Raw genomic sequence first — 13,341 nt, 5'->3', positions numbered from 1 at the left:
TAAGAAGGCTTAAAAAAGAGGATTCCAGCCTTCATGGACACAAGATTTTGGTTTCGTATTTTTAAAGAACCGTGCTGTGTGCACTCTATGTGGTGAGAATGTTTTATGCCGAACTTCAAGTGTTGAACGGCATTTTGAGACAAAGCACGAGAACTCTTCCAAAGACCAAGCAGATCAAGAAGAATCAATTAAACACGCCGTGTCCAGGTATGACAAACAAGCTAGCTCCCTCAAAGTTTTTGCGACTGCTAAAAACCACGGGACAGAAGCAAGCTTTCGCATTGCGCATTGTATTGCAAAGCATGGGAAGCCATTCACGGATGGCGAATTTATTAAAGAGGCTTTTCTCAGTGCTCGGATGCTCTTTTTGGAAACTTGCCAAATAAAGAAACAATCAAGTCACGGATAAAAAGACATACCCACGTCAGCTAGAAGTGTTCAGCGAAGTATCGATGAGATGGCTGAAAATGTCCCGGATCAGCAAACAGTTGGATTAAAAGATGCTACGGTCTTTAGCATTGCACTTGACAATTGCATCGACATGAATGACATCCCGCGTTTGGCAGTCATGGCAAGGTACTGTGATTCAACTGTGTTTGTTCAAGACAACTCTTTACCGAATACAACGAGCCAAGGTAAGGTATTTATCAGTACAGTAGCGTAGCGCAACAGTTTGAGACGTGTCAACAAGCGAACGTTGCGTTAGCAGGCTAAATTCAGCGCTATCGGTAGTCCAGTGCACTGACATAGGCGTAGGCTAACGTGGTAAATTATGTAGTTTAATATCTGTCTATATTTAGCACAGCTGGCAGCTCAGTGCCCTGAGACATGTCTGTAATGTGTAACGTTAGTAAATCCTGATTAGCTATGTCCTGCCAGTCATCTACCAAGCAGAGCTAACATAACCTCACTCTTCATTTTATTGATAGACTCTCAAGTTTCAGATTGGGAAGTGAGAGATGACTCCCACACTCTTAATGGTGAGTTTCAGCTGCTCCCATTAGGTCAGAGGTTAATGGTACCTGCTTGTAAAACCAGACGCCACTAAAACAGCTTTGTACCAGCAGCCATCTGTGTTTTTAACAAAGAAGAGAAACTGCAACATTCGTTCATTCATTCATTCATTCATTTTGTGAACCGCTTATCCTGTTCAGGGTCGCAGGTGGCTGGAGCCTATCCCAGCTGTGATTGGGCGAGAAGCGGGCACACCCAGACACCTGTAATATTGGCACCTTTAAAGTGTGGGTAACGAACAGGCATATATCTAGAAGGGAGACTTTTGTAAGATCACTTAGAAACTCCTTACAGTCTCTTTAAGGAATGTGTTGGAATAAATGAATATTCTGACAAAGAAATTGAGAGCTTAAAAATTTGTGGATATAGCGCACACTGAGACAGACAGACTGAGAGGCTCTGTGTGTTTTTCTAGAATTTCTTTATCTGTCTGTACTCAGCTTGTTTCCTCGTGTTGCTATTTTTTGTTTGTTTGTTTTTCTTGTTTTTTATTTGTGATCTATGATATGTGTTGGGGTATCCCTTGTGTGTGTGTGTGTGTGTGTGTGTGTGTGTGTGTGTGTGTGTGTGTGTGTGTGTGTGTGTGTGTGTGTGTGTGTGTGTGTGTTTCCATGCTCAGTCTGCAGTGGCTCCTGTTATATCAAGTAGTTCTTGCTCCCCGTTTCCCTCCTCTTTCATGGCACCTCACAAGTTTCACCTGGGTTTATTCTTTAGTGTGTGTGTGTGTGTGTGTGTGTGTGTGTGTGTGTGTGTGTGTGTGTGTGTGTGTTTTCTTCCTATCCCCTCTTGTGTATTTAGTTTGTTGATGTTTTTGTTGGACTTTAGACTTCAGATGTTCTTTGACTTGTTTTTCTTAACAGACCCTTGTAGTGGTCTCTTCTTTTGATTCTGCTCTCAAACCATGACAGAACCTCACACTTTCAAACCCTGATCTCCCTTTGAACATCACAAAAGTTTTAATTTAAATCATCCAGAGTTAAACTCCCCTGATAGAGGCAACAAAATGGATCAGGTGAGGGTATCACTCTTTATTCAGATCTGAATAATCGAGAGGTTATTGGGCAAAGTGCTCTTTCCACAGAAAAGATATCGCTGCCACCAGCAGAGGGAATAAAGAGTTTACAGCATGAAGCGTCAGTAAGGACTCATTAAACTGTCTGAGTCACAGAAAATAAAGCTTAGACTGAGACCATTTAGAGTTCAACCCCAGGTGGACCAGAGAACCAGCTCTGTGGTTCCTGAGGTCAGAAGTCCTCAGGTGTCCCGGAGCAAAGAGGCCTAGTGGTTTAAGTTGCGCTCCATGAGGTTCGCCCTCGCGCAGGTGGTCCGGGGTTACTTCCAGCCTGTGGCCTCTTTCCCACATGTCACTGCCCACTCTCACCCTGTTTCCTGCTCTGTCCACTATCCTGCTACCCACTTAAATGCAGAAAAAGCCCAGAAAAAAAATCTAAAACAAGGAAAAAAGAAGTCCTCAGGTGCCCTATCAGTTCTCCCACCAGCCACTGGTCTTTAGTTGTGGAAACCTGGAAACTGTTTGTCGTACAGAAGCTTTGTGTACTGCAGCTCTGGAGTTACAAGTCTCACACATTTGTCCCTGGTCTGAGGGTCTGTCAGGGGGTTCAGGTTGTAGCCCTGGATCACAGCTTTCCCGCTCTGATACGGCCGTATCTGAGCATCTTCGATTTTTGACGGGTGGACCGCCCCGTCGTCCTTCAGGCAGATATTAGCTAGCTTAGCCTGTAGCTCTCTGAGAGCACTGACCTCCTCTTTCATCTGCTCCTCGCCCATCAGACGGTCCACCTTCTGCCAGAAGGTGGAGTTAAAGTGTTGGTAGATCCTCCAGTCCAGAGCGTTCCACCTCAGGATCTTCTCTGCGGTGGAGGGCAGAACTGGCTCACGAGATCCATCAGAGCGACTGTTGAGCTTAAAGTAAACCACATCCTCCAGAGACCAGCAGAGAGCATGTCTGAGCAGGATCATGGACTCGTCAAAGTACTCGGAGATCAGGATCAGCTGGAAGTCTCGTTCAATGGCTGTGATGGCCGCGCTCGCCCTGTCCTCCAGGTCATCGGAGTCAGCAGTTGCGTTGTTCTCCAAGCCGAAGTCAAAGGCCAGTATGTTATGAGCATAGTTGTTCCTGGACACAGGGGACGACTGGTTCCTGAGGTTCTGGTCCAGAAAGCTGTCCAGGCTGAGGGTCTTCCTGAAGACTGGGATGCTCTTATAATACGAGTAGATGGACTCCATCATGGCCAGAGGATGTCTCAGGATGGAAAAGTAGAAGGTGTCTTCAGGCATGACTTTAGCCACCTGTCACAGGACACAGATGGACACAGAGACAGAGAGGGGACACCGGGAGGGATGGTCACACTCTTCATTCATACCATCAGACACAATCTGTTTAATATATTTTCTATTCTATTCTATTTTTTTTGTATTTAGAGTGGATCATTACTTTGTATGGCTCATTTGTTGGTCATGGACACCCAAATTTTTGTGTCTTCAGTGATATTTTACTACTTTTTCTCCTGTGTTTGTCTGGAGATCCTACATGTAACCATGGCTGCATTGTTTACATGTGAACTCAGCTGTTAGCAGCCTGTAGCATGTCAATGCTAACTGGTGTAAGGCCTGATGTCTTCCCACAAGGTGAGGAGAAGGAGGTGGGGACGACATGCTGGTTCTCAGGTGTGAGCTAAGAAGTGACGACATGGACCTGTCCTTCCATCCATCGTTATTGGGAACATAAGATCTATCTCGAATAAGATGGACGAGCTAGCTGTGCTAACCCTGCAACAGAGGGAATGCCAGAGGGCAGAGTAGCATCATGCTTTTCACAAACATGGCTAACAGAGCTAACATCACACACCAACACCACGTTGGAAGAGCTTCACCTGCTGTGAGCAGACAGGATCCAGGAGACAGAGATGGAGCATGACTGAAGAAGCTCAGTCCTGGACCCTGTGGAGGTGGAGGCTGAACTGGACAATGATGGACAAGCTGTCCTCATTTTTTTTCTTATGGACCTTTTTGCACTTTCTATACACTTTCTTTCTTTTGTTTTCTTGATTGCTGCTGTGACTTCAATTTCGTTGTACTTGTTACAATGACAATAAAATTCTATTTTGTTCTCCTCTATTCTATTCTATTCAGACACAATCTGTTTTATACTCTTAAACCTGCAGTGAGGAGGGACGGCAGTGACCAGCTGCTTTAATGTCAGACTGAAACCAAAGAACATGAACTCACAAACGCTGGGTTCAGATTAAACAGCTTCCCGTCCAAAGAGACGGAGCAGAACTAAGGCAGACCTGGATCAGAGGGTCGATCCACAGCCAAAGTTAGTCCCCACCAGCAAGCAGCAGCTAGTCAGCTGGAGTTAGCTGTAACGTAACCGTGAGTTAACTCTATCACACTCTTCCTCTCAGACCATATCTGTTGATGTGAGTTGGAGTTTCAACATTCACTTTGTGTTTGATTGGTTCAGTTTATCTCTGACACCTTGGTCAGGACACCCCTCCCCCCATGCTCTTTAAAGCGTGAAGCTCACCGCGGACTTAGCGAACCTCATGTGGCTGCACATGATGTGGAACTCCTTCACGTCCTGGCTCTTTACGCCTTCCACAAAGTGCTCAGCAAAGAAGTATGGGTAGAACAGCTGCATGTGTCCCTTCGCAGGTAAAGCGAAGGTCAGGCCGCGGCTCTCTCCATAGCGGTACAGGATGTTCAGGATGGTGCTGCTGGCTGTTTTATGAGTCTTCAGGAACACCAGGTGAGTCTTGGGGCTGCATGTTGTTTCAGCCCTTAACAGGCTAGATGAAGCAGGGGTCTGAAGATCTGCAGGTGAACTCGTCCCGGTACTGGGCGAGTACCAGTAAAGTAAAGGCGGTGCAGAGAAACTTAAAGACGGGAAAGAAAAGCATTGTGGATTACTGTCTTTTCAACACTTTCACAAAAAGCAGTTTAAAGTGATAAAAAAAATTGATCAACTTTTGTTACAATAAAACATCTGCACACATTTTATGCAGATGTATTGTCTATGCATTAAGATGAGCTGCACATTTCAATCTAAAACAAATTTTTAAGTGTGTGTCCATTTTTCCATTTCATTGTACTCTTTGTTTTCCATACTTCAGCCAACTAGTCAAAGTTCTGATTATGCAGACTCATTTAATGTCATGTAATCTTGCTCACGCCTTTCCCACAGTGGTGTTGTAAAGGTTTGTGTATTTGTATGTACACCAACAGCGAGAGTTGGCATACTATCTGTGCATGGATTGTAGTGGGCCCGTCTGGACCAAAAAGTCCAGGGCCAAATTTTCATCCTAGCCCACTTATGGTGAGGGATTTCTCTGAGCTGTTAATTGTGTGAAGAAACTACAAAGGAACAGGAGGGACAGAATGAAAACACTTACTGTATTTTCCACACTAAAAGGCGCTTCCGAGTATAAGGCCCACCTTCAATGAATGGCCTATTTGAAAACTGTTTTCATATATAGGGCGCACCACATCATAAGGCGCATAGAGTAGAAGCTATAGTAGTGGCTGGGGTTGCGTTATGCATCCACTAGATGGAGCTGGGAATGTCAACAAAACAGTCAGATAAGTCAGTCAAACTCAGGCTACATCCACACGGACCGGCACATTTTTCTATCTGGCTATTTTCTGTGCTGTTTTCAAAAAAAGTGCACTCTAAAGACGAAGCCGTTTCTGCCGTCCACAAAAGCTGTTTCCAGAGATCAGTCCACATGCCAGACCTTTGGGGGGCGCTGTATCGCTCTAAGAATAAACAAGAGAAGAAGCCCAGGCCAGCCAGTGAGCTAACCGTAGCACTTAGCAGAATTCCTCTTTACTAGTTCTTACCACTATTACTTCAGTGACGCCCCCTGACTACGGTTGCCATGATTAATCAATATTGATCCGCAAGGCGCATCGGGTTATAAGGCGCACTGTCAGCTTTTGAGAAAACTGAAGGCTTTTAGGTGTGCCTTTTAGTGTGGAAAATACGGTACTCTTTTAAGATTTTTTGGGATCATTTTTATATCCTTCATGGAGATGGATCCAAAACATCATAAGAACTTATTCTGACTACTGATGTAGACATTTATCTGGGCCGTGTGTGTGAATACTCAGAGAGCAATAGCTCCAGAAACATGATGTTCACATGAATCGGAGCGCTCGATGTATTCAGATAAACACTCATCATGATGTATGTTTGTGTGTGTGTGTGTGTGCGTGTGTGTGTGTGTGTGTGTGTGTGTGTGTGTGTGTGTGTGTGTGTGCGTGTGTGTGTGTGTCTTTACCCTGGCTGGTGGGAGACGAAGACCTGGGTGACAATGCAGACGATAAGGATGATGAGTAAGGCCCACACTGTAGGACGCATGATGCACAGCCATCCCTTCACACACCTGCAGGGGTGTCTCACACACACACACACACACACACACACACACACACACACACACACACACACACACAAACACATTAGAGGACTGGTTTTCCTTCAGGGCTGATCAGATGGCACAAGAAAAGAGGGGGTGAAGGGGATTTTAAAGTTCCAGCACTAGTCAGCTAGGGGGGCTGCTGAGCGTCTTCTCAGACACAATAGCCCCATTTCCACCAATGGTTCAGTTTGGTTTGTCTCGGCACAACACGCAATATACAGCATTTCTACTGACTTATCCCGGGACAGACCCCCATATAACCAAGACGAGCTATCCTACTTTTTTGGGACCCTTCCACTAGGGTGCCTGACTAAGCCGGCCTGATCTCGGGAGGCAGAGCTACAACACTGCAGTCTGTAGATTGGTTGAAAGAATCGTAACCTCCGTGCAACAGCGGCTGCATTTCTCCTGGAGGCACACAGCCTTCTCTGAAACAAAGTTTGACTGGCTTTGTAACAAAGAGCCACACGGAAATCACACAGATGGCGAATTGCTGGATGTTTCCCTCTTTGTTTTGTTGTGTCACGCCTTTCTTCTTTGTTGGATTAGCACAGTACACTGTGTCATGCTGTTATGGTGTCACACTGTTATTTAACCTGTTATTTAGCCGCCTACCAAAACGGGGCACAGGTGGCTGTAGAAAAGGGAAACAGGACCAGGCTTAATCGAACCAAAACTGAACTGATCTAAACCAGACTGCTTGGTGGAAACGGGGCCCCTGAAGGCGTGTTTGTGTGTGTGTAAAGACAGTAAAACTCCACCAGAGCAGTTCTGACATGATGACAGTATGATTCAGGGGCCGTTTACAAGACAATGGTTTCAGGGTGAAATGCGAAAGTTTTGTTGGGTTTCAGCCTCACATTTACACAGAAACGGCGTTCCAACCGACCTAAAATGCAACCTTCTGAAAACGGCCTCCAAATTTTTCTGAAACACTGCCAACACCGTTGCCGTCTAAACAGTAAGCCGGCGTTTTCAGTAAAAACGATGACGTCACACTCTGCTTTGCACAAGCGCATACAACAGGACAACAGTACCGATGGTATGATCGTTGCAAACTAGTGTGTTGGGCTTGTGCTGCTTAGTCTGCTGACTGTCTTCATACAAAATGAGCATCTGCTACTCCACTTTTGCACTTAGTATTCCCCAATACACCAGATGATCGGCTCAACTCTTCTTCAGCGGAAGCTGCTTCTGAACAAAACAGTTAAAGCGCCAACTACAGGCCTGGCATGCTAACTACAGCGTTTTTAGTCCCTTGGGCATTTCCGTGTAAACGCAGATTTCTTTTTCATTGCGTTTCAGCATTTTCAGATGAAATGTTGCCGTGTCAACAGGGCCTTAATAAAGGACAAGAGGGCAGCAGATCACCCCTTGGTGGCTGGCCTTTATGTGTAAAAAGGAGTCCTCTGTTTTACACACACACACACACACACACACACACACACACACATACACACATTTTCAGGCAGCCTCTAAAGTAAAAATGAGTCTAGTTTGTTTAAATATTAGAAGCTAATTTGATTCATTTGGAAATTTCTTTGAACCTTGTATAATAAATTTGATCTTTGACTCAGGAATTAATCAGCTCCAGCTGATGCTTTAAGGCTCTGCCATTCATCACTCTGAAGCAGCGCAGGTATTTTGGATGTGAAGCATTCCAGTCGAAGCAGAGACTCTGACAGCATCTCCATGTGCAGGCATGGCAGAGCCGAGGCAATGAACTCTCTGTAGCTCTGTTTCACCGTCTCGAGTCTTCAAGAAACTCAGCAGCCTCTGTCTGAAACAATATATCAAAGAATGATGGAACGATTTTCCATCTTAAAAATAAGCACCAGAGTCAATGAACACCTGGAGACTGGTTTCTGATGGTCCTCTGAGCTTCTTTAAGCTGAAGAATAAACACCTGAAGCTGCTCATGGATCTGTTGGTCCCTCTGCTCTCCTGCTGAGCTCTTTATCAGGCTAATCTCGTGCATCAGATCATCGTCTTAATTTTCCTTACAGATTATTTTCACTGCCTGTAAAATCACAGAACACTGAGTAACTCTCCACGTATCATAAAGACTCTGCAGTGGGACTCTGCTTCAGGCTGGATCAGGGAGGTCAAAGGTCAGAGCTTTTGTGTAGAAACCAGCGATTAATAAAGGACCAGAGTTGTCCCCGAGCTACACACACATCTGGAGCCTCCTCTGCTCTCACACGACCTCTGACCCCCCCTGTGTGGGCTCAGAGGTAGCTGTCTGTGTGCGTTTGAGGAGAATCCGGGGCCTGTCTTTGCCTGCAGCTCAGCGTGCAGCAGCAGAGCGGGCTGAGAGCAGATCGATGTGTGCTTTCAAGCCTCTGGTGAGTCCTCACAGCCAGGTCACAGAAACACACACACGCTCACAGGAGGCTACTTAGGCTAGGGGAGGATGGATACAATTATCAGATCTGATGGTAGGTCAATCAGTGCGTTTACATGTAGTCATTAACCCTTTCATATTCTGAATACTAGCAATAACCCAGTTGCGCAAGGGCCATGTTAACACCAACAACCCTTTTGAAAAAACAGAATATGCTTACATCCCGGTTTTTGGAAACCCACAAAACACTCTTGGGAACTCTTTTTCTAACCCAAATATTTAGTCATGTTTATGCCTATCCCGATATCCCCACCGTAAGGAAGGAAGAAGGAATCTCTGTCTTTTGAGTGCAGGAAGTCTGCCATACTGCTGCTGTTGTTGTTGCTATGGATACAGCAAGACGAAGTAGAGATGACGTGCAAGGCATCATCACGTTTTTTGTGCAACAAGATATTGTCCTGAGTTGCCATTTTGCTCGGTATACCATCTAAACAGGAATAACCCTGTTTGCTCACGTATGTAAACTGGTTATTCCGAATGTTCCAGAAAACATTGTGTTGACCTAAACCTGAATGACTGCATGCAAACATAGCCAGTGATGAATTCAAAACATTGACTGTGGAGCTAAATGTTATCAAAGATTCAAATACAACTCTATGTAAAAGACCTGATAACAGACAGAAAGATGGAAAAAGAGGAGAAGGAGGACTAGGACAAGGACAGGGAAGAGGAGGAGGTGGCAAAAGGTGGAGGTGGAAAAGGAGGAGGGATTAGAGGAAGAGGGGAGGGAAGATAAGGAAGAGGAGGAAGAGCAATTGTAGGAGGAGGAGAAGATGTAGGAGGAACTGGAGGAGAATATTACTCTGACCTAATCTAACAACCTCAAAGTGCTCATAACCTCGTAGTAATAAGGCTTTTATTGTGAAACTTCTCTGCAGGAAGTGTTTCAGCAGCTCAGACCAAAGCCCTCATCTGTGACCTGTTCAAACTCTGACAGCATGGAGCTCCAGCATCATGTCAGCTCTGGATAGAAAGACTGATATCTGAGTAAATACCACAAACCACAGAGCCCGTTTCTGCACACAGACAGAGACCGTCATATCCGTATGCTCAGCTCCAGAAGGATGTTTGTCCCAATACTTGGACAGTGATCTCAGTGGGAGGAGATGCACCAACACAAACACACTCAGAGGGAGCTCCTGCAGTCTAATGGAGGTCTGAGTCTGACCCTGGCCTTCAGATAAACCCTGACCCACATCCTCAGAGTCAGGTTTCAGCTCCATCTGCAGACTGAAACCTGACTCCGATCAGGTTGTGTTTCTCTGCTGCAGCCTGGCAGAGATCTGTGAGGGTTCCTGTCTGATTTCTGTCTGTCCACGGCTCGAGTTCATCAGAGTCTGATCATCATATTCAAACCGCACTCTGAGTCTGATCTGTGCTGACACACTCTATGACTTCCTTCAGTTCACAGGAAGTGACCTGATCCAGTAAAGATGTGGAGCGTGTATCAGGGGAAATCAGTCCTAAAGCAGGAGCAGGGGACGCTGTGAGTCTCATTTTACTGAACACTGATAACACTGACAAGACAGACGGACAGACAGACTGACAGAGGAACAAATAAGTCAGAGTTCAGAAAGAGAGAGGGTACCTGCAGGGTTACACCTGAGTCTGTTCATTTATTGTCCAGATTTGAGTCCATTCCTTCTGACACCCATCCTCCCTGTTGTTCTTAATGCTGTTCATTATAAAGTCATTTCCTGTCTCATCAGTGCAGAGCCATTTAAACCTGAAAAGATCCAGAGACGACAGGTTTCTCTCTGACTCCTCAGACTGCAAGCTTCACTGTGTTTGACTAAAGCTTTAGTTCATTTTTAAAAGCTTCACGTGTAGAATACATTTTTATAAAGGGGCTGTGAGGAGTTTTAAAGTGATCTGAAAAAGTTTCCCCTCTAGATATATGCCTGATCATAATCCACACTTTAAAATGAGATTATCAGCGCCAATATTGCTGGTTACAGGTTATTTTTAATTGCTACATCTTAGCTTCCAGGGACCAGATTGATTTAGGCTAGGTCCCTATGAGGACACCATGCCAGCTGACGAAGTTTAGTAGCAGGAAGAAAAAAAGCACAGAGATCTGTGTTTTTCTCTGCAAAAAAACAATTTCTGTGATTAATTTTGTAGTGATGGTGCACACTGGAGCCTAACTGTCAGACAGGAAAAGGACAGAACAGCAGAAGAAAGATAAAAAGGAGAATGAAACACCCCGAGCTAAAGGCTAACTAGCTAACCAGGATTCACTAACGTTACACATTACAGACATGTTTGGAGCACTTTCCAATTAAAACAGATCATCCTCATAGCATCTTTAAATTAATTTTAGGCCTTTTCATGCCTTTAATGAGATAGGGGAGGACAGTGGAAGAGGTGAAAAAAAGGGCAGAGAGTGGGGAGTAACATACAGGAAACTGGCCACAGGCTGGGTTCGAGCCACCCGCTCGAGGGACGGCTAGGCCATCTGCGCCTTGTGTGGAATAAGATTAACTCTATGATCATTTCAGTGATTAAAAAATTAGATCTGTTTGTGGTTTAAATGTTCCAACTATTCTCAGATAAACGAAAGCTCTTTGGACAAAAACCTGGAACCTGGGTTAAAGTTAGGAGTGTATGAGTCCACTTAAAGCAGCTTTTCTGTCACATATTAATCATTTGATCAAACTTTTTATAGATAAACATTTATATCAAGGTTTAAGACTCCGTGATACGTGAACGAAATGAATGCGAGTTTTGACATGAATTACTCACTGACTCAGGGGGAGGAGCTCTCACTCAGTACATTTAAGTCACTGACCCAGTGAACGGTGAAAGAATTGTTTAAGGCTGGAGCAGCTTTGTGCGACCTAACCGGGAGTTTTGGTACCAATCACACACTTAATGACTGACTTCAGGGTACCGAGACTCAGTGAATGTATTTTAGAGACTTACACATGATTTACTTTCATCAACTGTTTTTCATATTGTAGGTTTAAATAAAACACATATACAATCGGGTGTTCTATTAATATATATATATATATATATATATATATATATATATATATATATATATATATATATATATATATATATATATATATATATATGAAAATATAAAGAATTAAAAAAAATGGCCAGGTAAAAACTATTGACAATATTGTTGGTCGACATTTTAAAAATGTGCTAATGGCTCACCAACAGTGAGTCATTTATGTACTGATAGAAGTAAACAGAATGGTCAGGAAAAAAGATTGATTGTTATTGCATATCTCTCTGAGTTCTCAGCTCATTTGCCATCCTCAGTCCGACAAAGTAGCATAACTAAACTAAACCAACTAAAACTATACAGGCAGAGCTGCGCAGGTACTGAACGAAAGAATCTTTTGAATGAATCATTTTCCTGAACTGGTTCAAATAATTAAGTTCAATTAGAAGAACTCCGTCACTAATTTGACAGCCAAACGTGCCAGGGCATGACAGCCGGGCGTGTAATTAGCTTTTAAAGGAAACTTAAAAGTTTTTAAGCTGTAATAACTTAATACACTTCTATCTTAAATCAATACAGAAACATCCGTTCAATCAGTGTATTATTTAGACAGGACCGTTTCCTTTATTTTCGCTTAGACCAACTTATTAAAATAAGTTATCGATTAATTAGGCCTACACTGTGTTTATGTAACGAGCTTGATTTCTTGTGCAGAAAAAGTTCTTGATTTTAAGCTTTACTTACTCACCCCAATAATTTCTTAGAGTGTGCATTCAAACTGTTTTATATTTAATCTTTTTTGAACTGAAGTTTTGTGTATTTAAAACTCTGTATAGTTTAACATTTGGATATTCATAAAGCTTCTCTCTCTTTAGATAAATTCAGTATGGACCAAAACCAGCTCGGTGACTCATTTTCTCCCGAGAGTTTCTGAACTTAAAAACCTCACGGTCTGAGCTTGTGCAGACTTCAAAAATGAAGTTTCAGGTCTGAGACCAGTCTACAACTTCACCGAGACACGCCAAGACCCCGAGACACCCGACACCTTTAATTCCACGAAAAGACTGAACCGAGCCGAGCAGAGAGAACCGGAGAGGACTTACGGTACCGAGCAGGCGGACTGATCTTCCATCAGTCTCTTCTGAGGGGACAGCATCTCCAAAACCCCCGGAATAACCCAGTTAAACCGAGACCCGTCCTACGTCTGCGTCCTCCGACCAGCTCTCCCTGTCTGCCTCTGTCTCTGTCTGTCTCTCTCCAGAGGAGTCGGGTGATCCAGAGAGGGAGAGAGCGTATAGCTGTAAGAACAGGGAGTGGATGTTTAGTTTAGTCACTGGCTCTTCTAAGTTGTTTTTTATTTATTTATTTGCACTTTAACACATGTTGGAGTCTGTGTAACAACAAACTCTTGGGATGAAAAGTTACTTTGACTCTGGGTCGGGTCATCAAGTAGGGGAGACCGGGTATGGTTGTAACACTTTTTGCTTCAGCACCTTCAAAGTACCCACATTTGTTGA

The 13,341-nt window shown here is 44.0% G+C and overlaps 1 protein-coding gene across 1 annotated transcript; it reads right to left on the bottom strand.

Annotated features, from left to right (window-relative positions):
• Positions 1-2,032: 2,032 nt before the first annotated feature.
• On the bottom strand, positions 2,033-13,072 carry gal3st2 (galactose-3-O-sulfotransferase 2). The gene is made up of 4 exons (XM_074679935.1): positions 12,928-13,072; positions 6,318-6,422; positions 4,565-4,913; positions 2,033-3,324 (listed from the first exon to the last, which is right to left on the bottom strand). Exons 1-4 carry the CDS (start codon positions 12,978-12,980, stop codon positions 2,524-2,526), a joined length of 1,308 nt encoding a protein of 435 aa, XP_074536036.1. The 5' UTR covers positions 12,981-13,072; the 3' UTR covers positions 2,033-2,523.
• Positions 13,073-13,341: the final 269 nt, after the last annotated feature.

Source organism: Halichoeres trimaculatus, unplaced genomic scaffold (assembly GCF_033239565.1).
Source record: "Halichoeres trimaculatus isolate MK-OKI-2021-1 unplaced genomic scaffold, fHalTri1.1 fHalTri1_scaffold_9, whole genome shotgun sequence".
Taxonomy (NCBI): domain Eukaryota; kingdom Metazoa; phylum Chordata; class Actinopteri; order Labriformes; family Labridae; genus Halichoeres; species Halichoeres trimaculatus.
This window is presented reverse-complemented; position numbering and strand designations above follow the sequence as displayed.